This window comes from Chamaea fasciata, unplaced genomic scaffold (genome assembly GCF_029207755.1).
Source record: "Chamaea fasciata isolate MVZ Bird 193981 ecotype frontalis unplaced genomic scaffold, bChaFas1.0.hap1 SCAF_14, whole genome shotgun sequence".
NCBI classification, from domain to species: domain Eukaryota; kingdom Metazoa; phylum Chordata; class Aves; order Passeriformes; family Sylviidae; genus Chamaea; species Chamaea fasciata.
The window spans coordinates 7,539,963-7,565,263 of NW_027094099.1; the positions used below are offsets into that span (position 1 = coordinate 7,539,963).

Consider the following 25,301-nt stretch of genomic DNA (forward strand, 5'->3'; position numbering starts at 1 on the left):
TTGTCAGTTTGGATATAGCCCACAGGGCTTGCTGTGTGTCAGTAGGAGCTGCAGAGCAGGCTTTGGAAGGCCTGTGGAAAGAATGTGCTATAAAAGTGGAATCAAGCTTTATAGCAGCTCTTGAAACAGAAGACAACAACTCCTCCCCCAACTCTGAACTGCTCATAATGGCAAAACTCCACTGGTTTTATTCCATTCACTTTTTAATAATAGATGTGCTTAAATTTAATTTGCTTTTAAAATATAGTGTCTTTTAAATCCAGCTTGAAAGTAAATGTAGAATTGAATGACTGTCACCTGCAGCAGGTACAACCTGGGCAGCTGGTGGGTTTCCTTGCAGAACTGGAAACTGTAACTGCCAGCTTTCAGGGTAGGCACACATCCCACTCTTCCCTTTATCCAGTCTGCCATTTTTTTGCCATTTTTTCATAAAGTGTTCAGGAAGTTCAGATCTTTGTGGTTTCTTCCCCTCTGTAAAGGCGTGTTAAAGCTGATCAGCGGGTTCAAATGTTGGGGGAGAAGGCAGAAATAATAGAAATTCAGTGTTTCTGCCCCTCTCTAATGAGCTTTGTTTCCTTAGGAAACCAGGCTAAGAGGCATGTCCTCATTTCAGCTTTGTTTTTTGCATTGCAGATTTGGAGCTTTGTTCCAAGAAGTCCTTATTGCATTCATAATCTCCAGTGTGGTGTGTTGAGCCTTAGGGAATTTTTCTTCAGCCTAGCATCCTGTGGGAGCATGAAGAATGGGAGCAGTAACGTTTTTAGTAATTGGGAGTCACACAGGGAGTGGAATGGGGCCAATGGAACTGAAAGACCTACTTTGGTAATGCGGTGCAGAATCACCACCTTTCCAAGGCCACCCATTCCTCCTCACAGCCTGAAGGAAGGCAGATCAACCAGTCAGGTTAGTTAACCTGGGGACTCACTGAATAAATGGGAATATGAAGGAGCTCTAATGTTAATGGCCTTCATGCTTTAAGAAATGGTAGAAGAAAACAGGCATCACAGGTGTTTAATTTGGTTTCATGTGCTTCATTCCATGGAAGATCAAACAATACACTGCAGAAGCAATACTTTGTAGCTCAGAAGCAGCAAACTTCTCTGTCACATAGTTCACGTAATTAACCTTTCGAGTTTTCCTCCTGAGAGCAGAGTTAGAGTGCAAAAGGCACTGTTGTCAGCTTGCGAGGACAATGATGAACCACTTGCTCTATTAAGTAGATTCAGAAAAGATGTGAGCAGGGTCTTCTTGTGCTGGAAAGAAAACCCAGCTCTGCCGAGATTGGTTTTCAATTAATATGTTGGATCAGGTAGTGCCAAGAACAAACACATGCCAATTAAACTGAAGTGTGGATAGAAATATGACAGAAACTTTCAAAGCTGTATTAATATAGGATTGTAAAACATTGAAAATCTTTTCTTAAGTAGCTGTAGTGCACACACACTACACGGTAGTTCCTTTAAATCGGTACAGCAGCTTCCTTTAAAGATACTATGTTTTTTAATTAAAAAAGTTCACTTAGTCATCAACCCTTTAAAGTAGATAAAGATCATTGATCTAGAATGAGATTTGTAGCTCTTCAGGCTGAAATAGAGATATCAGATTATTGGTGTGCTTTTTCAGCTTCTCACCCAGTGCAGGGCCACTGGTGTCTCTTGCAGTGCTGCTCTAGGTGCTGTCTTCATGCAGTCAGGGGCAGACTTCACAGGTCTTACAAAATGGGAACCAACATAGTCTCACAGAAGAAGTGTAGCATGTCAGTTTATCCATCTTTAGGTTAAATGTTCTTTTGAGTACAGATTATGTAGTTTGAGTAGTGTGAATGTTGCCAAAATACCATTTCCTGCATGCAAAATGATCACATTTGCTCATTTCAGTTGGTATAAGTACTCATATTTATTCATACACATTTTATTGCTATTTTAAATACACCTGGTTTGACCATTTCTTGGTGTTGTAACATCTTATACAAGGACATGTACAATAGTATTTTTAAATTCTATTTTCTGTCTGATATTTCAGAACTGTAATAAGAGAGAGAAAGAACATAGTTCAGGTATTAAAGGGTTCTTTCCTTCCCCTTTTGATTCTATAGGATAGGCATCTCCACTTGGCTTTGCCTTGGGACAGAGTATAAACATGTATAGAATGTAAAAACGTTTGGAATATTGAATAACTGAGTAGATAGGTATTCCTTTGTGGAGCTGGAGCTTCAAAATACATTTCGGTTCCAGTAATTTTGGTCCCCTACATAAACTAAGAAATTGTCCAAGCTCTTAAAACCCCCTGGGATTGGGGTAGCAGCGGGAGGAAGGCTCACCTTGTGCTGCCTGCAGTGGTTCCTGTTCCAGCTGTTGCTGCTTGGTTTGTGTTCGCTTCCTGTCACCACAGCAGGGCTGCCTCAGCTGCCTGTGCAGCATTTGCTGAGAGGCTGCAGACATGTTTGTTTAAAAACAGAGACTGTGAATAACCAAACATTGATGTCCTCCCAGTTTATAACTCTCTAGTTTGAAATCAACTTAACTTCACCATCGAAAAAAGCATTTTTTCAGCTGTTCCTTTCTGATAGAGTCTTACACTGTTTTGGATAAAACCCTTGCCTGGTAGGGAGGAAGGAAAAATGAGTTGGTGTTCCTCACACCAAGTTGGTAAGAGACAAATTGAGCAGCCTCATTTCATCCTGAAATAAAACACTGAAGTCTGGGGATTATTTATGAATTGTTTTTCCATTAAAGGTGGCAAACATCTGACTGTTTGGAAGAGTTTGAACTCCATTTATATTGCTGGTTGGGACTTCCAGACAGACAGTTTGTGCTCAGTGTGTGTAGTCACCCCCAGGGCTGTTTGCAACATGGCAGAAGAGTTGCTGCTTTGTCTGTCAACACTTCTTATCCTGTTCCTCCTTCTGCACTCCGGAGCAGTTACCAGACATTCTGGGGTGCTTGACTGACTATTTCTTCACAGTTAAGCAAGTGTGCTGGTATTGATCAGGGAAGCAAGCAGTTAAAGATTAAAAATGTGCATGTTGCTGAAAATCGAGCACAATTCTGTTTCTTAGTTGCATGTGGGAGCAAAAAAAGGCCTTTTATATTCCTCTAAAACTGGTGAAATTTGTAGAAGATTGGATTGAACCAAGAATGGTTAGAGTTTTAAAAATTACAACCTGCACCTAAATGTCAAAGAAGTGGATTTTAGTTAATTCTGGGAAAATGCTACGGCAGGATATGAAAAAGTGTTCCAACTCTGTATAACAGAACTTAGATGTTCACCAGGGCAAGGAAAATAAAAATTGCCTTGATTCATATGAAAAGATGCAAGATAGTTGAGCACTGAAACAAGTGAGAGTTAAGAAGCTTGGGGAGTTGTCTTTCTTACTGGTAGATGAATCCATATGTTAAATAGTTGTAGCAGCCTGTCTGCAGCACTTCTGAAATTATATGATTGGAGACTAGCTTGAGACACCACGTTAGTCTTTCTTTGCTGCTCTTGAAGCAGCTTGAGGAAAGAAACTGAGACAAGAAAGAATTGTGCAAGGAGACTTGTCTGCAAAAGCTCCCATCAGCTGAATCTTACCATACATGGTGAGTGCAAAACTTGCTTTGTCCACACCTTGCAGTGCTCTCCTGTGAGCACCTGTGGTGTCTGAGAGGGGTCGAGGCCTGGTGGGACTGCAGGGGGCTGGGAAGGTCCTGTCTCCTCCCTTGGAGCCAGTGCAGGGCCCTCAATCCAGCCAGTGCCTCGGTGTTGAAATCGGGACAGACCTGTGAATTCTGCCTCTTGGGGGCCCCTGTTAACAGGCCCTTGTGAACTGACGCATTGAAGAGTTGGTTTACATGTTAAATCAGTAGCTTTATTTCCTTGAAGTTCTTGAAAGGTTTGAAATGTCTGCATCTGTCTCTCAGGACTGTGCAGGGGCAGGAGCTTGTAGGTTTAGTGCCTGTGTTTCAGAAAGTTTCTGGCAACATCCTCACTCTGACCTCTCCTTGGAGCTTGTTGCCATCAGAAGTGGTTCAGCACAAAGGACTGGGCACAGATGCCTGCAAAGCCCTCTGGTACAGCTGCCACTGTCCTCCCAAATCCCTCCAGCTCCCCCGCTCACATGGTCTCTCTCTGGTGTCCGTGCCAGTTTTGGAATCAGTAACTTCTTCTGCTGCCTGTAAAGGTGGGAAATAAAACCAGTTAGGGGAACTTTGGTGCTTGCTGTGCTTCAAAATAATAGACTACTGTGTTTGCTGTATTTTATTATTTTTGTATACTTAGAAGTTGTGCTCACACACTGCAACTTCCTCTCCCTAAGACCAGGAGGAGGGTCAGTAGTTTATGCAAAGGCTCAAGATGGGATACCTGGTTTAGGGAGATCTAGTTAGCTACTTTGCTTACTTTTTAAAGGGGGAAAAGAGATCACTTGATCGGTCAGCAAGACCACATGACAAGCAGCTGAATGTAATTAGGTGGGGAGGGTGGTTTTGTGGGGCTGGCAGCTTCCCATGCCCTGGGAATGCTACAGCTATTAGTCTGAACGGCACTGTTTTGGTTTTCTTTCTTTCTCTGCTGATGCTTCCTGTAGATGAGAAATGGCTCTTTTTGCATGACTATGGTATTCAAGAGATCTGAACTGTGTCAGGAAACTTGTCACTGAAGCACATTTGGAAAACTGCGGATCCATTCACAGCTGTTAAACATAGGTATGTAAACACTTTCTCTTTTCTATTTATTTTCAGAAGATTTATTACATTGTGTTCCTTGAGCTGACTGTACCAGCTGTTCTTCTGTTAAGAGTTTTAAAACACTGTTGCTGCACTTGAACAAGCTGCCTGGAATACTCTCCTTTTGAGAGTTCAGCATTGCTGCATCTTCATGTTCTAGAGAGAAAAGTAAAGCTGGGGAGTACAGTTGGCTTATGTAACACAGGCTTGGGGGTTAAATGACAAAATTGCAGCTTTTTTGGTATTTATTTAGTCATTGCTTTTGATAAATTAATCAGTCAGCTTTAAATACAAAACAGGGTAAGTTTATTAACAAAATAAATAAAATTACTACAGTGAGCAGTGTCTGGATCCAGTAGCCATAAGATGCCTGTTCTGGTCCCAAGTCATCAGCCTACATTTTCTTCTGTGGCAAACTTGTCAAAACTTCTGCTGCAGTTGGAAGGTAGAACTGGACCCCTGATAGCAAAGTGTGCTGTGCAAATAACATTTAAAATACCCAGCAAAGTAACTAAGTATTTTTAAATGTTGCAGTGCTTGAACTTTTTTTCCCCTTTATTTCTCCTTGTGTTCCCATTAATATCTAAAGATGAATTACACCGAATAAAACAGTCCTTTAGAATGGTAGGGTTTTTAACTGTGTTGTGCACCAATATGGTTGTTATCATGTTGCTAAAGGGATGATAAAAGGCATGAAAATGATGTGTTGCACAGGCTGTTATTTTTAATTACAAAGAAAATTGAATAGGAAGGAACCATGAGAGCTCATCCAGTTCACATTCCTTGTTCAATCATATACTAATTGAATTGAATCGAATCTTAAAATTAATTATCATAAAAGCAATGGGAAGGTGAGCTGTTGTCACTGTGTTTTGTATCTCCTTTGGAAGAAACTCAGAATACATGTACCCATCTGACTAAGTCATGCCATGCCATCCCAAGCATGATTTTGTAATCAGACATCCTTTCTAGCCATGTGTTTACCAGCATTTTTCTAATTGGGGATCAGAACTCCAGTTTTTGTAGACTGTAAATAACCAAGGAGGAGTTGTTCAGAGAACAGAAAACAGTATTCTCCTCCACTTCTGCCGAGGTCACAAGGCTCTCCCAGGATTTTATTTGATGTCTAGCATAGAATGTCTTAAGATGATTTTTCTTCTCCAGATCATCACCAGTTGACTTGTGTTTATGAGAAAAAAGTGAGAAATTCATAAATGTAGTTCAGTAAATATCTTTTCTTGCTGTTTCCTTATAGACATCCCCAGTGTATGAAAAGTTTATATAAAATAACTGTGAAAAAGGATTTTGTAAGCACCGATGCTTGGCTTACTGTTTTGTTTTTTCCTGTGCTGTGTGGATGGATTAGTTGTTATAGCTGCTTCACTCTAATTTACTGTTGTATAATACTTTCATCTATTGCATTACATGTGCATTTTGAATGTGTTACTGAAACTCTTTCTAGCCCATTTTAGTGTAGTGATTTCTAATAGCCTAAGTTATTTGAGGATTAAATTTTGATAATGTTCATTACTGCATTCTTAGTTTCTTCTATGGTAAATCACATGCATTGATTTAAAATCAAACCAAATGCTGCAAGCCAAAGCCAGTCTTTTAGCAGATGATGAAACACCAGCACCTACTTTAATGAGACCTTTCATATAGAAACTCAGTGGGACAATAACATTACATATTCCCATTTTCTTGTGACTTGTGCTCAGAAGGGCATAACTGAATAGATTCTTTCCTGTTACTTACCCTTTATATTCCACTCTTCATTTCAGAGGTTTGATGCCTTTCTCAGTTAAGGTGTAGAATTGTGCTATGAAGTAGGTTTGCCAGTTTGTGTGAGATCTTTGAGTTCTTCAGAAGCAGGCAATGTCTCTATGTGGTGTCTCACCAGGACAGCACATTCAGTATGCACTGTGGTGTGATAACTGCATACACATTTCCCTGGCGGTTTTCGACAGGAGACTTGCACTGCTTTTATCAATTACAGCATTCTGACTGGCAATTTATTTTCATAGAAAAGCTTTGTATGCTTTTTCTGGGTTATAGAGGTGGTTGTTCTGTAAGCTCACTGCTGCTAAGCTATTTGCTAGCTATAAACAGAACCATTCTGAATTTTAATTGAAGACTTCTAAGGATATAGGTAGGGAATTGCCTGTTACTGTAGGTCAGCTCAAGTGAAACTTGAGGATGATTTGTGTGCATGAAATGTTACGAAAGAATTCTTTAGGAAAGCACCTACAGCATGAAAAGCTGGCAACAGCTGCCAGGTTTCAGGTGGGGTTTTGCTCTACAGCCATCCTGGGGCCCTCCCTCTATCTGGGAATAACTAAAAGAAGAGGTATGGGCAAACTATGGCATTCGACCTGTGCTGCTTTTTGCTTTCCTTGCTCGTATTCCTGTATAGCACCAATTAGTGTAAGAAATTCTTGTTTGCTGTGCTGTTTATCTCAGGAGTCTTTGCTGTGTATCAGGATTTAACTATAATTCACGCTGTATTATGGGATTCTGATCTGAGCAGTGAGATAAATATTGTTGGCAACTCAGGTTGAAAAACAGCAGGCTTTTTGAATGGAAGCTTTGTGTTGAGCAGTTCAGCCTGCTAATCAGTGCTTCTTTTGAATTATGCCTTCCCTGAGGCTCTAGAAAGCTGTGGTAGGATACAAATTGAAGCCAACATTGTGCTAAAGCACTGTCTGAGTATTTTGGCAGACTGCAGGGCCTCAGTAGAAGGCTTGGGCAGTGTTAATTTGTGCTGCAGTTCCGGAGCTGTTCCAGTGGAGGATGGGGTGGAAGTGGGGCTTAGCTTTCAATTCTTGAAAGAAAAGCCCACTCAAACACCATACTTGCAGCTTTGCTTTAGTCTGAGTGATACTTTTGAGCCACAAGCTTTCTCCAGAGTGTCTTGCTGTCACACGAAGATTTCTGCTTTGCTGTCGCACGTTAGTGACTTCCTGAAGAGACCAGGTTGTGGCCTATTGAACACAGCCTATTTCAGGTAGAAGTGGTGTTTTGTTATGTAATGGGCATGTTAAGTTTTGGCCAGAGTAGTCTCAGTAAGTTATTTCTAACCTTTTCATAGCATTTTTGAAATATGAAAGCATCACATACACTCACTATCTCCAAACATGTTTACTGAAGGAGTCCTGCTCAGTGCTGGCTGAAAATCTCTTTCTTGGACTGTAGCTATTACAGACTCTGAAAATAAAGGCTCAGTTTCTTTTTGAGACCTCTTAGGAGCAGATTATTCCCAGCTGGCACCCACCTCTCAAACTCTGAAGTGTCCTGCTGCCAGCCTGCACTGCTCTGACTGGCTCCCCATGGCAGCACAATCTTGGGTAGGTCCAGTGAGCTCTGCACTTGCAAGGATGCTTCTGTCAGGATTTTCTGATTTTTAAAAGATTGGGAGAAGTGAATGCTAGTTGGGAGCCTCAGTTTTATCAATCTGGATCCATCCTTCCAACTCTGTCCATTGTGTACCCTTCCTTGCTTAGCATCTCTGGCAGTCTTGTGATGCTGGATTTGAGGGATAGAAGAATAACCTTTTTTAGTTACTGGATGGGGTTTTAACTGACAGTTCCCCTTGCTTTCCCACAGATAACTGTGAACTTATTTTGCGCTTTTTGTTTCATTCATTTACGGAATCCCTCTGATTAAATATTTTCACCAGTAACTTTTTTATTATTCCTAATGTTGTGCCTGATCTCCATAGATAACAGAGTTTTCCAGCTCACTAGAAATGGATATGGCTTAGTTGTTCAGTCAGTAACTTTGATAACCGGTACATTTTCTGGGGAACAGGATGTTTTCACTGATTGCTCGAAGAATGATTACACTAGTCCTGCTTCAAAAGGCCATGATACCTTGTGGTTAGCTGCTTTCAGAATAACTTCTGAATGGACTTGAAAGTTTTTGGATATTTCAATGGCACCTAAATAATGAGAAAACATTTAACTTGCTAAGAAATAACTAGAAGAACAAAGTCTTAAAAATCCTCTATACTGTGACTCCTGTTAGTTTAGATGTCAGTATTACAGAAAAGCCATAATGCTAAAGGATGGCAGTGGCTGCTGAAAAAGAAGTGGTTGTATCTTCCAATTAACAACCAGATTAGCAAGGAAAAGTGTTTATTTACTTCCTATGAAAAACAAAACCCCATGTATTTGCCAATCCAAAGGATGAAAAGGTGGATTAAATTCTGTACTGCAGTTCTTTTCCTGCCTCAACCCTTTGTATGATTGCCCACACCATGTTAGATGAATGATGTAGTTTTATAGTCCCATTTGTATCATATTTGTGTGCTCTTCACTTTTATCTAACAGTGATTAGGAGGTACCTTCAGGTGTCTGGTAGCTGACCTTCTCCATTGACTTCTAATTGTCCTAATCAGGGTAATTTATTTTGCCAGATTATTCCTTCTCTAATGCAGGATGTATCTGCTATCTGTCATAAGCTTGGCAGTGTAGCCTCTTGGAGAATTATTTTCTGTATTCCAGGTATCTGGGCTGTGAAACAAGAAGGTAGCTGAGAACTTTCCTGTTCCGAAAGAGAAATATATCTATATCTACATTGGCCTTTTTTTTTTTTTAAAGAAGCTGCAAATATTTTCCTCTGGCCATTTACAGTGTGTGCTTTAATGGAATTAAGCAAAGAACCTGGCCTGACTAACATGTGTTGCAGCCTACTGCATCACCATATTGTCAGAGCATAACTTACACTTTCTTCAGCATGAGCACCTACACATGGTTTCTTTGAGATGCCATTTCGTTAATATTCTACCTGCACATGTGAAACTGGTTCCTTTTTCAGTTTCTAGAATTTTAACTTTTAAACAATTATTATTCCCCTTATCCTGCATTTTCATGTGCTTGCTTATCTGCTGGAGATTTTTATCTCCTGGAAAACCAAACCATTCCTTAAAGAAATACATTATTCTTATTATACTGTGTGATTCTTGTTATCTTCTCCTTCACCCTTCGGTGGCTATTTCTGTGGGCAGAAATAGAAGTGTGCTCTTTTTTTCTTGCCCTTCTGAATTTGAAAGCGTTGCTGAATCAGTGGATGGTCAAACTCCTGGGTATTTCCCACCTGTGAATATGACCCACTTTGTGGGTGAAACCCTTGTGGATCCTGTTTTGTCAGAAACAGATGGAAGATGTATCTGCGTAAGACTGTCATCCATAATCCCTTGATCCTGTGAAGAGTAGGTACAGTGCAGTGATGTGTTCCAGATGTTAAGGGTAGGCTGTGAGGAAGGAGGTGGGTCCCAAAATGGTCACAATTGTCACGTTAGGGAGGATGCTGAGCATTGCTCTTAATCTCCTGTTTATAAGTGTGGAAGCCAGTGTGGCTTAATATATTTATTAGAGGAAGAGGGGAATGGTTGAGGATGGAGTAAGTAGTGTGGAACTGCTTAAAAGAAAAATGCTTGCTTTACTTTTCCCCAGTTTACTGTGGAGTTTATTCACTTTATACAGATGTTTCCTTCAGTGCTCTGACTTGAAAGTGGCTCTGATGAGAGTGCAAAGAGGTAACTTGTTAGGCAAAAGCTCTTGTTCCCAGGAGGGGGACAGGTCCTCTGAGAGAGTTCAACTGTTTTCATCACATAGCGTTGCAAATCTTTATTTACCTGCAGTATTTCCTTACCATGGAGCATGAAGATGTTAGGAACTGATGAGGGAATAAAGATGGTGCTGTGCTTTTTGCACAGAAGTTGAAGTTGCACAAAGGTCTTCCTGTATGGTGAGTGTTGAATAACCACCTGCAACATTCCTGCTTTTATTCTTCATTTTTTCCCGGTTCCATGCTGCTTTTTTTTCATTTGTGTAAATGAGATAACCTTTGAAATCCAGCTGCCTGATTGTTGGTTTGGTGAAGCTGAAATGCAAATGCAATTGCAAAACTTACTGTTGTTTCATTTCCTGGCTTCCCATTCCTAGTGTGTCCTGGTTTTCTGGAAATAAAGTTCAGGATCTGCTGTCTCCTTGCCTGGCCTGTTGTGCAAGGTTCTCTCACCACATCAGACCTGCTTCTTCCCTTTTGTGCCCCCTTTCTGGGTGGGATTATCATTTTCTGCCTGGCATCTCCCCTAGTAACTCATTCCCACCGTGCTTTGTGTGCCCGTCGGTTTGTTCTCTCAAAATGCTGCAGCTGTAGCGATGCTGAAAAGTGATTGTAGGGCACCTTCAGCCAAGTAAAAGTGACATCAATGTTTGGGGGCTAAAACCTCCCAGCCTGTATTTTTGTACCTAGTGTTGCAGATTTTCTGTATTTTGAGCACCCTTAAAACCACATCTTTCTAAGAAAGAGGCACTCCTTAGACAATGATCCTGCAATTCCTTAGAATTCCTCTGCAGTTGAAACTAAAAACATAATAGTAAAATGTCAGGTAAAGCAATTGAAAGTAACTGAGTATTTTTTTCATGTAGTTAATGTTACAGAAAAGCCCCAGAAGTCACAGAAAGTGTCATTTTGACCAAAACTAAAGCAAGCCAGGTCCTACATTTTCCTAAGAAAAACAATAGTGCAGCTCAGAACATTTTGGTAAAGTGCTTATTCATTAGTTCTCTTCCCCCAGCACAGCAGGTACTTGAGTTTATGAACGATTGTTGTAATGAAATGTTTATGTTACATTTGTACCGATCTGGCAGCTTTTAACAAAGCGCTTCTAACAGAGTGCTGACTAAGCAGGAGCTTTATTTAAGTCCCTGTCCCTTGTTTGGACAGAGCTGGCTGGTGTCTGATTGACCAGTTCTTCAAGCACTCAGGTGCTGCTGGAGCCTCAGAGCCGGGTGAGGCCATTCAGCACTTCGCCCACGCTGAGCAGGAATGTGCTTGTTGCCTTGCTGTAGTGTGGTGGCAGTGCTGGTGTGACAGGATTACTGCTGCAGTCTGGAGCACTTTCTCAGTTTTTCTGCTGGAACAGATGGAGTGACACATGAAACACTCTTGAAGTTTAAGTTTGTGTAGTGTCTTGGTGAAAAAAATTTTTAGTGTGAATTGATGTGCACTTGCAGAATAATCTAATCTGTACCAAATGCATTATTGCCCACTGAGAGACCTGCAGTGTCTTCTTTTTCTGTCTGTGGGGGATTTTGGACTCATTTTTCCTCAATGCCCACGTCAACTCTAATCAAAAGCATGGAGCCTCAACAGAAAGGAAACAGTTTACATTAAAGACTGCTGTATTCTCAAACCTGAGGTAAACAATGTAAAACTGTGAATGGAACTGAACGGGTGTGATCCATATACTCCATCATTAATACATTTTTGAATGAAAACCCCTGCTGGGAACAATGTAATTGTTTTAAGGTGTGTGGGTGATTTTGCAGCAGCTTTAGATCTGTTCCAAGGCAGGTCTTGCACAAATCTCTTTTGAAATGCTGTTTGCCTCTAGGAATAAAAGGGACATGTGAGCTGTGTAATTGCTTGTTAGCCATGCAGTGAGGCAGCACCCTCCTAGACACAGACGTGGGCACACCTCTTTATCTCTGAGCACCCATCAACGTGGATGCAAACAGCTGACACGTAATACTCTTGGCTGTGTGCTGAAGAGGTGGTGTTGGAAAAGTACTCCTATTGGAAGTACTATCTCCAGTGTGCCCTAACTACTCCTTTTGCAGAGGTTGGGGTAAGTGGTGTGCCTTACTTTCAGCTGCTGTGCTTGAGGACTGTGTGATTAGGGGCGTGTTGAGATTTCCTGAATTTTACACTCTGTGGATGTATACATGTTTTTATTTGCGGATCAGTGCTTTGGGGTTTTTTGGCTCGTGTTTCCATGTATTCATCTCTTTTGGCTTCTTCTTTTTTCCTGCTCTCCATCTGCTCAGTAGCAGCACAGGAGTTGCATGCTTTGTCTAAGGCCAGTTCAGGAAGAATATTCCCATACTGCACAGGGGAAATCCTGCATGCCGAGCCAGTTTCCTTAATTTATACAGGAGCAAATCTGCCATAGTCTGGAATATTTTATCACACAATAGTGCTGTGATATCTGTGTCCCAGAAGCAAAGAGATGAACCTGTTAACATTGATGTCTGTAATGTGAAAGTACCTCGGACTAGGAAATGCAGGGAACAGGAGGAGCACTTGATTTGGAGAGAATCACTTCTTGATAAGGCATGATCTGCGTGTCTGTGGAGGCTCCAGGGTAGCAGCTGTATAGGCACAGCTCAAATGCTGGCTGTGGGGGTCCTGTCAGCCATGGAAAAGACCAGTGGAGCTTTTCCAGCACTTGTTCATAGCTCTTGTCCATCTGCATACCAGGCAAAGTGCAAAGCCAGAGCTGAATGGGATTTCAGGAGGGATTTACAACAGGCAAAACTGTGGAGGGCTTGATGTGGAGCTTAAAACTGTGTCCATTAGTGATTTTTTTTTTTATGAACTTAGGAGTTCTTACTCTTAGAAGCAAGATTTGGGAACGATTTTCTTTTGGTGACCTGGTGAATTCTAATTGTATCATTAGTTTTTTTTCAGAATCTGCCTTTTCTGCCTCCTACTCTCCTGATATACGAGGTATGGAAAAGTGGAAGGAAAGACTGGAAAGTGAGAAGTTATGAAATCTAATTTAAAAAAAAAAGAGCAAAATTGGAAGGAAAAAGTGGGATGGGTTTTAGTAACAGGACCATGATTTTTAAAAACTTCACAGTGGTTTTTAATATATTCTTATTTCTGTTATGTGAAACTGGATGTGTCTGGACAGTAGGACTGCAGCTCTCGGAAGTGGAGGGTGGAGATCACTTTTTAAATATTTGTACAGGGAGGAGAACAAAGCTTGAAACTGCTATGAAAATAGCTCTTTACATGTCTCCAAGGATAGGTTAACTGTGCAGGGTTTCACAAGAACCACTCCCTGGAGATATTTGAATAATAGATTGACATTATGGGGTGCAGTGAGAGGTGTGTGCATTTCAAAACCAAAGGAGAAAATTTCCTTCTGAAACAAATCTTTTAGAAGGCATTTTTAGAACCCTTCCTGTGAAGGATTCCTCACCCTCTGTCAGTCCTTTGGAAATTGTATTTTGTACCAACCCCAGGGAGAACTGAGGTTTCAGTGGGCCAAACGATGAGCTGTGTTTGCCCTGACAGACACTCTACAAATCACATATGATACTGGGAATACCTTTAGGTTTTACTTCCCCAGGCCTGGTCTCGACCTTCCTGTTTTGGCTGGAGCTTTCACCAGCCCTGTCTAGTGCAAGGGGCAGCTGAACTGTCACAGGTCCCCGCAGCTCCGTGGCAGAGCTGCAGTGCCCTTCCTTCCTTCCTTCCTTCTTTCCTCTGGATGGTCTTGCACAGGGTGCATGTAAATCAGCAGGGATCATGTGCACTGTCATTGCTACTTGTTATTAAAAGTATTTCTGTACACCTATAGCAACCCAACAGAGAACCAACAAGACAAGGCAAATACCTTTGTGCAGGTGGCATAGCACAGTCTTGTGCTATGCTATAGACAGCAAGCTTGTCTCTGTGTAATATACTGGCCCTAAGATTTCCATCTAGATCTTTTAATGCAACAATTAATTTAGGGATATTGAGACTGAAAGAACATGTGCTTGAGTAGAGGATGAGCTAACACAGCTCTTATTCCTTCGAGAACATCTGAGGGCAGAGGAAACATCATGTGTGAGATGGAAGTCTAAATCAAATACAGTCTTAAGAAAAATCCCTCTCTTTTTTCGAATATTTTTCCTTTTCTTGTGGTACATTTCAATGAAAAGACTTTGGTAGAGCTACAAGGTAGGTAATCTGGTTTTACTTTTTTTTCCTTCACCAGCAGGGGAGAGGATTTAAAAAATGAAACAAACCCCCCAAAATTATTTTTGCTGATACATGTATGTGTGTCTAATGGATCAGGGTTCTTAATTTCTCCTGAAAATGTTCTTATGTTAGTGTTTGAGCTGCCTGTTCAACTTGCTTATTTGAATATGCTGCTTCTTCAGACCTGTATGGTGGATGGATTCTGCAGTTGTGCATTTATGTAAAAAGCTCCCTGATTACTCTTGCTGCAGGGCTCTTGCCTTTCAGCCTTCTACTCTCTTGCAAGACTTTGCTTAAAACACAACAGTAGGAAGTGGATTAGCTGGCTGTGGTGTAGTAGTGAGTGTGAACTCTGTCACCTAAACCCCTTTCCTGCAAGCTTTTACTGGCATTGATGGCATAATGTGAAATATACATTGGCTGGGAAAGGGATACTTCAGTGCTTTTCAAAATGGAAAAAAAGTGTCAGCTGCTTTCCACTGACTTCTGCTGGAGAATATCTGGGGTAAATCTGACCAGTGTCTGCTTTTTAGTAAGCCACTTATGGCCACATCAAGCAGTCACAGTTCTGACTTGTAACCAAGAGCGGGACAATTCTAAAGGTGAAGCTTTAAAGATAGTTCCGGTTTTAGCTGAATGGTGGTGATTGACGCCCACATGCTGCAGACACAGTTTGTTCCAAACCTCAAGCTGTGAGTTGATATTCAAGAAATTAATTGGTGTTTTCCCATTGATGCAAACTACTGCAGTGTTTGACTTGAAATTAATAACTTTATCTAGTTCAAGCTACAAGTAGTTCCAAAAATACTTAGAGTTGAAACAGCAGATTTTGCTCTTTTCAAATTTTATTTCATCACCTATTTTTTTTGTATTTTTGGCATCTTTTTCTGTCCTTCATAAGAGGCAATCTTATGCCAATTTTCTGTTGCTTTTAGAGTGGTTATTTTAGGCTTATCTTTTCATGTTCATGTCTTTGAACACAGCACAAGGCAGCTCTCTATGTTTGCTTTGGGGGAGGAGAGGCTCAGTAGCTGCCCAACTGGAAAGTGCCAGTGCACTTACATCAGCTTTTCTAGTACACGTGAAATTTCCCAGTGATTTTTGTTACACATTTTAGTTGTTCCTGCACTTAGATCAGGCTATAGGGAATATGGTTATTTTTAAAAAGGCACAAAAAAGAGAGAAATTTCTTAAATGTGAATGAGCCATGGAAAAACTGTGTGTGTTTGTTTAATGACAATTCAGGATCAAGATTTAGTTTGAATGGCTAACTAGTATCACAATAAAAACTTTTAAAACCTGAAGATTCTTCCTCAAAACAAAAAACTCAACAAGAAGAAAAAGCTTATTCAAGACTGAAAAATAGCTATTAATAGAAAATTACTTTAAATTTTGTTTAAATATAGTGGACAGTCCAGGAAAAAAAAAATCAGTTTTTTTCATATGTTACTAATGCCATAGTGAGTATGAGACCAGAATTGCATTGCTAGTACAATTAACTAGCTTTTGCCAGCTTCCATGAGGATTAAAAACAGGACTGCATTTGTTCTCAATACCTTGAATAGTTTGACCTTGATTTTCAGTCTTGCCTGAAGAAGTTAAAATTGTACTGCTTTCCCTTTCCAGTAAGAGTAATGTCATAAAACTAAAGATGCACTTTTTCAGTCACAGCTGAATTTGATATTGGTAATTTGTGTAATTCAGAGTTTAAAGTGAAGTCGGTGTAAAGGAGCACAGAACTGGCCCCACCACTCACTGCTTTGTAGTTCAGGGAGTGATTTGTATTTTAAACATTTGTCACAAGTCCTGGCAGAGCTCTAGACTAACTATTCCTTTTTGCTTTGCTTTTCAAGGTGCCGCCTGAATTCTCACTATGTCTGATGGGGACTACGATTACCTCATAAAATTCCTGGCACTTGGTGATTCTGGAGTAGGAAAGACCAGCCTTCTTTACCAATATACAGATGGCAAATTTAATTCCAAATTCATCACAACGGTGGGCATTGACTTTCGGGAAAAGAGAGTGGTGAGTTTGTATGAAGAACATGCTACTTGAAATGGTGTCTGTGTGTGTTCTGCAATCAGTGTTATTGTGGGCTTCATTTTGTCAAGGCCTTGTCTGTCCTGGCTATTCTTGTCATTGCTGTGTACAGGCCCATTTCCCCAAAAGCTGAAGAGCTGATTCCAAGAAACCACTTTTTTCTGCTCAGCAGGTGTTGTTGAGTGTGTCGACTCAGTGACTGGTGCACACAGTACCTGGAGTAGCACTTTTACTGTTGAACTCCTTTCACAAGGAAGGACTGAACTGTAGTAAAATGTGTTTAGTAGCCATTTCAGTTCATACCCAGCAGAAAAAGATGCAGTTTTTAAAACATGTGGATGAAATGGTGCATGCAGCTGATCTGGCTTCCTTAGCAGTCACCACCAGGAGAGAATTATGATGAAATATAAGGTTGCTTTTTTCAACCCCTGAATTGTTATTAGACTAAGCAAATGTCCTTCTGATATGAAGCTGAGCACTACATTATCATAATCAATTGGATGCTGGTCCCTTACTGCCCTGAGAAATGGAGTTGGCACAAGCTTTTTATTGTTATGTACAGGTATTAAATGCCTTTCATTGTAGCCTGATGATTTCCTGTGTCCAGAAATCTGGATGGGCTAATGGGCATTGTGCAGACTGGTTTTTGATGCATGACATGTAGTTCAAGGACTAGATATCTTAGTTAATGCCAAACTGGTCTCTTGAGTAAGTCATTGTTCCTTTTGTGGGATTGTAAACATGGTGGTTTACTTGATCAGCGTATTTGATAACTCAGGATAAGGTTTAGGCTTAGAGCCTGAGTCTTATAATACATAAACTTGCTGAATTTGTGGATCTTTAAAGATATGTTTGTAGCTCGTGTAATCTTAGATACAATGACATTTGAAGGTAAAGAAGATGACCTAACTCGAAGCATTCTAAATAAGAAAGGAATCCATTTTTATCTGATCCTTCCAAGACTAATAGATGCCCTTACTTATTTTTTCATGCTGAACAAACTCTTCAGCTTTTATTTTTATCATCCAATTTCTGCTTCATAAGCTGTGATCTGATAAGATCTACCCTCAGCAATTTTTCAGCAGCATTTTGGCAGCTAAGTAGAGATGTCATTATCTCTGAGCATATTCTGTTTGCTAATGAGTTTCTGCTACTACTACAAATACATGGCCAGATTGCATTGGTGCTTTCTTATATTTTATTTGGAACATGATGTAAGGTAGCAAAAAACCCAAAAAATCAAAATACTAAAATTAAACTTGTCTCGTGGCTCTAAATATCTGTCTGGAGTCCACAGTCTGTTGGGTACTGGTTTTGCAGTTTCACTTTTACCCTTATTTTTACATATGTAAGTGGACGCAATATTAAAATACATCTTATACCAGTTTTGTCTTATAAAGCAGGGGATTGAGTTGTAGTTGGGATCTGTGCACCAGCAGTGCTACTTTTGCTGCATTTAATGACTTTAAATGTCAGTTCTGTTGTGTTCTGTAGCAGCTGGACTGGTAACAGTCTTGCCAATTTACCTTTTCCAGGTGTATAGACCCAATGGGCCAGATGGTGTTGGTGGCAGAGGACAGAGGATCCATCTTCAGCTCTGGGACACTGCAGGGCAGGAAAGGTATGGCTCAAGATGGCAACAGGAGCTTACTTTAACAGAAATGGAAAGCTTCCCATTAAATTCTAACTGTAATTTACAGCTGTAGAGTACAAAACCTGTAATTCTTGCTTTTTAGTCTTTTTTTTTTCTATAGGCAGTGCATATAGATACTTTTAAAGCTTGACTTTTTAAAGTTCTCTTAAGTTTCTGTAAATATGTTGAGGTCTTGGGAAAGTCAGACAGGCAAAAGCATCTCAAAGGATTCTTTTCTATTGGCCTACTAAAAGATTAGCATTCTTGTGGTTGTTAGTCTTAAATTCAAGGACTGATGTGTACAGGGGATAAATTTTTGTTCGCAGTTAGAATTTCATTATTGTTTTAATTTTTGAATGTTGATCAAGGCATGCTTTATAGTAGGAGACTGTTTAAAGCTCTCACAGTCAAGTCTCCCTGATGCCTTAGGCCTTGATTAGCCCACAGTAATGTTAGCAATTTTTCCAACGTGGTCCCTGCCTCAGCAAAACAACTATGAATATTTCCTTCTGGTTCATTCAGTCTTAAGTTTCCTCAGTTCTTCTATGACTGTAAGCAATTACATTTTCAAAGTAACTTGTCAGATAAATTAATTTCACTTTGCTGGTCTAGGTTTCGTAGCTTGACTACAGCTTTCTTCAGAGATGCCATGGGGTTTCTTCTGCTCTTTGATCTGACAAATGAGCAAAGCTTTCTGAATGTCAGAAACTGGATAAGTATGCTTTTTCTTCCTCTTTCTTTGCATGGGTAGAATGGGGAGTGGGGGTTATGTTTGTAAATACAGAATCTCACTGAGAATTAGAACTTAAAATACTAGTTTTTATGGCTTTCTCAGTAAAAGAATGTAAATGTTGTATTCATAATTGCAATAGCTGCTAGTGATGGCTTCTAGGGCTCACCTGAAATTCAGCTTTGCCTACTGGACTTGGATCTTAACCTATACAAAAGAAAGCTGAGACAATATCCTATCCCTGGCTCTGGTGCTGTTTAGTAATTTAAGTGTGGGAAGCCTATGCAAAAGTATTTTGATTCACCTGAAGCTTTGTCAGCAAAACTTAATGGAAGGCAAATATTACTTGGCTGGTATATCTAGGCAGAGGAGTTCCCAAACTGCATCATCCATCTGTAGAGGGGAGTAGATTCCTTTCCTGGCAGCTCATTGTAGATGTTTAGTGAATGTAACTCCTGGAGCTGCAAATGCACACGTTTCTGTGCTAACTTTGCCAGGCTTCTGTTTCCCAGGGTTTTGCACTGGGTTTGTGACAGTGGAAGCCCACTTGTTCTCTGGCGCCTCAGTGCAAGTGGAGAAGTGCTGTGAGCCAGGAGAGAACCAGCTTGGTGTGTGGTAGTGTTCCTAGTGTGTGGCACTGACTTGTGACCCCTCTTCATGTTGGTGCTGCCAGGTCAGCTACAAATGCATGCATATTGTGAAAACCCAGACATTGTGTTATGTGGAAACAAGAGTGACCTGGAGGACCAAAGGATGGTGAAGGAAGAAGAGGCTAAGGAACTTGCAGAAAAATATGGGTAAGTAACTTTCTTCCAATTATTGCTGTGTTTAGAGCAGAATGAGATACTTTCTGTAATGCTTTTTTCTGTATACCGAGAAGTTATTGTGAGAATAAGCATTTTGGAATGCTTAACTGGCTGGTATGATATCTATTTTCTGTCTGAGATTAATATTTTCTGCATTGCTTAAAAATAAGTACTTAGTATTGCAATAATCTTGCACTGCAGATTGGCTAATCTTTGCTTGGCAGTGAACAGTGTAAATTTTCACAAACATTCTGGAAAAGAGAGAGAATTTAGCTAGAGAGGCAGATGAATAATGGGGTCACTTCTTTGCCCTTACCTGTGCTGAGGCATCTGCACTCTCACAGGCTCCCGAGGAGTCTGAAAACGGAGTCAGACCAGTAGGAAAACAGGGTAGCCTTGCCCTTCCCCTTCCTGGCAGGCACAGGTCACGTGCCTCTGAAGGAAGTAAGGGAAATCTTTGTTCCTATCAGATATTAATTTGTACTTTTTACTCCCTTAACTCTTTCATGGGGCTCATCTTTGGATTACATTTGCATTTCACTGAGAATCAGAAACACCCTTCTGAAAGAAATAATCTGATGCATTTGTTGTGTTTTAATTAACATAGTGGAGCAACTTTCTAGCACATGAACTGGATTCCTTCTCAAATGAAAACTAAGTTAAATGATGTGCTCCAACCATTAATCCACCTTCGTCTGGAGGGATAGAGTAGAACTGCTCCAAAGTAAAGCCCACAAGACAGGCATGGTGTGAACACTGGCTCCTCAGTGCAAGCTGCCTTGTTCTGCAGATCTTCTGCTGTGTCATGATGTTTACTAGGCACAAATTAGCTTGCCTTGGCCTCAAAGAATCATTGGAGGCTAAGCAGAAGCAATCTGTCTATGAGAGAAATGGGGTTAGTGCAGTAATACCTTCTTTACCTTTCCCTTCTCCTGTGAAAATGCTTGTTTGAAGTCCATGTCATACAGACAACAGTAAGTGCATATGGTACTTTAACCAGCTGCTTGTGAAGGAGCAAGAAGTTTTAAACAGCAGCAGGTGGCATGTGACCATATCTTGAATCTCTTTGTATGTGACTTCTGAATATAATTCATAAAGTATTTATCTTTATGGCTGAAAATGCAACTTAATTTAGGAATAGCGAGCTAGAAATCAAGGTTGTGGGTCACATCCAATCTGTAGGCAGTTAAAAAGTTCTCTGGCCTGTAGAGGTTAAGACAGGATTGCTGTTAGGAGTCATTTTCTCCTGAGGGGAGGCAAGATGAATCCTGCTGCAGTGAACAATCTTCTAGTTACTAAATTGTGAGATAGTGAATATCCCCTTCTGTGGAAGGGCCTTGTACGGATTTGTGATGTATTTGAAACAGATTGTAAGAGACCTGCACAGACACAGATCCTTTTGGCTACTCGTTGGGTCTTGCAAGTTAAGTAAGAAATACTTCCAATTCTGAAGTTTCCTGGGCAGTAACACAAATGCAGCCTCTGTAGCACCACGCTGTGGGGAGCACCAAGTACAGAAGGCCACGGCCTACAGACCCGCAGTGGAACATCCTGATCCACAACAATAAAGAAAACAAGCAGTGTACTTTAGAAACCAAGGCACCAGAAACTTTTCCTGACAAAGACATAGGTGTTCTGAGCACTGAGATGTCTTCTTTTATGTATGAAAGTTTAGAGTTGTGGTGTCAATAGAAGAAAGTCACCTTCTGTTGTGATGAGTACCACCACACTGTGATTCTTTAGTGCCTTGCCTGTAGAGGAATGGCCATAGCAGCATTCCTTCTCCTGCAAGTACTTTGTATGTCCTTGTGTGCACTAGTGTTCTCCTTACTGATTTCTATGCACATCAGCTCTGGAGTAACTGCATCTCTTGCAGGGAACGGAGTTTAATAAAACAAACCTCAGGAGCACAATTTTGGGAAATCATGCTGACAAGTCCCTCTTTAAATTGTGGACTCTATTAACATTTGCCCTTCTGCCCTACCTTCAGTCAGCCATTTCATTCATTTCTTTTGCATTTCAGACCACTGAGCACTTAGTGTCTCTCTATGGAGTAGCAGTGACAGTCTTAGTGTGTTCTAAGTACGTGGCAATAATATTGTATTTTTTTTTCTCCTGTGAGTGACAGCTGTGTGATGTAAGGTTGTATATTTTGTCTCCTGCAGAATACCATATTTTGAAACCAGTGCAGCAAATGGGAATAATGTAAGCAAAGCCATTGAAACTCTGCTTGACCTCATTATGAAGCGCATGGAACGATGTGTGGATAAATCCTGGATCCCTGAAGGGGTGGTGCGCTCCAATGGGCACAGCTCTACAGAACAACTCAACGAGGAGCAAGAAAAAGGCAGATGTGCCTGTTAGCCCAGCTAGAGTTAATTGGATGTGTATGATACAGTACAGTTGCAGCTTACCTGTTTAACTTCAAGGCAAATCGCTTTGTGTAGTTATTTAATGAGCTATATTCTTGATATGAATTTTTATTTGCTTTCTCTCAAACAATATTGATCTTCATATATAAGGTATGCAGTTTATGAGTTGTGGGACAAAGGTTTACTTTGGTTTAGCACTGGATATTCCTCTAATTCTCTGCTTGTGGGGAAAGGGGAGGAAAGGAATTTTCATTACCAAATTCAGAAACATGTCTCTATAGGCAGCCAGAAAGGGTAGGCTTCTGAATGGAAGGGTTTGCAGTTGCCCTTGGCAATCTCCATTAACTACACAGAGTAGGCATTTAGATTAGATATTGTGACGGCTCTTGGTGTCTCCTAACAGCAAAATAACCAACTTACTTTTTGGTTTTAAACAGAAACATTTAATCATTTCACCAATTAATAACAATCTTAAAGCACATCCTGTGTTTTTCACAAAAGCCTGAAAGTAGTTTCTCTTTGCTCTCCTAATCCATCAGTTTACAGTGTGAAAACCAAAGGGAAGCTCTTCAGTACGGAATAAAAAGCTCCAGAGAAGCACAGGGGTGTGCACACAGAGCACTTGGGGCCTGTCATGTAATTGAACATGTAAACTACAACTGTACTATATAAATTATATCCAACACAGCCTGTGAGGCCTCCTGACATCATCTGAATTTCTAGAACATGCATGTATGTAAAGTTATATGTAAATGGCATAACTGTGCATCTGTTATGTTTATTTCATATTGCTACTCGTGTCTTAGCAGGAATGTAAGGCAACCTAAATGTTGGGAAAATTTCATCAGAGTTGGTGCTTTGCACTGAATTTATTTTACCAAACACAGATTGAGAATGTTTCTTCAAATTTGGATTGAGAAATGAATGATTGTCTTCTGCTGAGATGCAGCTAAGATTCTAGTTCTGTAGATCAGTATTTCTATGAATTTATAACGCTCATTTTATTCTGCCAACCTTTGTGTCTTGAACATCTTGGTTATCATATGGTCATTTATGGCTTGTTCATTTCCTTTAGATTGTATTTTAAAAAGAATAGAATTACTTTTCTCTACCCCCCCACCCCCATCGATCACATAAATGTAATTTTTGATTTCAGTGGATCATGTTACTCTAACCATTTTTATTTATTCATATGACCTAGGAAACAATCAGTATTTTTGGGGCATTTGCCTGGACTGATTTGTAAGATGTGCCTACCAAACTGTTTTCTACCCTGGCAGAAGTTGTATAATTGTGAGGTATTGCCAATTAAAGTTGTAACATGCCAAATTGAGTCTTGTTACAGACCTTCCATAGCAGCTTGTTTACAGAACTCCAAAGCTATTGCTTCTTTAAAAATTATGTATTTATTTATTTAAATATTCTAACTTCTGTAATTTCAGGCAAGTATTGATACCAGTTATGAACATGAATTGCAGCATAACAAAATTTTTGAAGGAAGGACCAAAATGTTTCTAGAATAGTATCTAAGGAAAAAAAGATTTGATATAGCTTCTGGTATAATAATCAATACAAGAATAAGTGTTAAAACATGGTTCTTAAAATATTTTACACAGGAATGCATTGTTCTTTAACAAACACAATGTGTAAATATTAGATTTTTATCTCAGCCTACACAGAATATTTTAAAAGTGCAATATAATTTGACTGCTCTGGGGCTAGGACAGAGGTAAAAGGAATTTATAGAATATAGGGTTTTGGTTTTTTCTACTCCACTTCTAAAATGCTTGTAGACCGGAGTTACTGTAGTTTAATTCAGAGTGCCTTTTGAAGTTACCATCATGTTTCTGACCAGTAGAGTAAGAAACTCTACTGTAAGACACAATGCATTTCAATGTACTTCAGTGTCTGAATTTCTTTTAATGTAACTCTTTGCTTTTCAGAGGGTTGCAGTGGAACTTTGTCATTCATTAACTTAAAATGGGAGTTTTCATGCTTATAGCTCCATCCAGTTCCTGAAAACTTTAAGGATTATTGCAACCAGATATTGAGCTAAGTGACTACTGAAATAGTGTAAAAATATTTCCTTTTGAATACTTATGTTTAAATTGGATATTAAATATTAAATACTGAAACTGTCATATTTGTGTCATACCTATTATTTGTAACTATTTACAGAGAGGATCTATATAAAATTGCTTTGATGTCAGCCTTTGAAATGTGCCATAAAATTTATCTGTTTGAATTACTGTGTGACAAAACTTTTGTTCCCTTTTAAACTCTCATGAGAAATCACAGTAAATGTTTCTTCACAGTAAATGTTTCTTCACAGTAAATTACACTGCTATTACTAGACTAGTACTGGTTTTAAGAAACAAAGAAACAAGAATTCTTAGTGATGCGAAACTGTTATTTCAAGAAAAGTTGTTTCCATTCAGTGTCAGATGGAGACATTGATTTGTAATTAAACAAAGTTTTGGAAAGCATTTCCATTAAGATGAATTCTCCCAGGATTTCTTATTATAATATCAAATAGTTAAACATTCCTGATATGAAATTTGGCGTATCAGCACTGTTGAAGTGAATTGTAACATTTCCTGTTGTCTTGGTTCAGTGTCAGTCTGTGTCCTGCACTGGTGGTGTGAGGATTCTTTGTTCAGGTGTGTCCAAGGTCTGTGCTGGGGTTGAGGTACTTCATGGTGACCCTCTTGCACTGACCAAACCAGTCAGGGGCCTGGTGAATGCTGGCTGATACCAGGAGGAGCCCAAACCCAGAGAAGACAATGGAGACATCAGTTCTGTGTTCCTGAGACATGCAGAATGCTGCTCATCTGAGTGTGTCACATGTTCAGAGCAAAGGGAATAAAAAAATACATTTTGTGAACTTTATTGCTTCTACAGAGGTAAGAAGCCAAATTTTTTCGGAGTAACTGCTTCTATCAAGAGCAGTGTCTATTACCAGGTACGTTATAATGTGCTGGAGGACATTGCTGCTGTTCAGGGGTTCCTTGACAGGCAGGAGAATGAGCTGAACTAAACCTCATTAACTTTAAAAAGGGCAAGTGTCAAGTTTCATTGGGTATTCCACCTGGGCTGTGATAACCCTATGCAGTAATGCTAGCGGAAAAAAACATTTTTAAGATTAAGATTAAATAGTAGGAAAAGATTGTCACCATACAAGTGGTCAGAAATTGGAACAGGAGCTCAGGGAGGTTATGGAATCTCCATCCTTGAAGACACTAAAAACTAAA

At 40.0% G+C, this 25,301-nt stretch overlaps 1 protein-coding gene across 2 annotated transcripts in view; it reads left to right on the top strand.

The window, feature by feature from the left end:
- The window catches only part of RAB27A (RAB27A, member RAS oncogene family), a 29,007-nt gene extending 4,712 nt beyond the window's left edge, over positions 1-24,295 (top strand). Inside the window, exons 2-7 of one of the 2 annotated variants that reach the window (XM_066196328.1) lie at positions 4,568-4,685; positions 16,322-16,494; positions 18,045-18,130; positions 18,755-18,858; positions 19,546-19,669; positions 21,844-24,295. In XM_066196328.1, the coding sequence (XP_066052425.1) occupies positions 16,342-16,494; positions 18,045-18,130; positions 18,755-18,858; positions 19,546-19,669; positions 21,844-22,042 (666 nt within the window). In that variant the 5' untranslated portion in view covers positions 4,568-4,685; positions 16,322-16,341 and the 3' untranslated portion in view covers positions 22,043-24,295. The remainder of the gene's footprint in view (positions 1-4,567; positions 4,686-16,321; positions 16,495-18,044; positions 18,131-18,754; positions 18,859-19,545; positions 19,670-21,843) is intronic. The other variant, XM_066196329.1, reaches the window with a different exon arrangement.
- Positions 24,296-25,301: the final 1,006 nt, after the last annotated feature.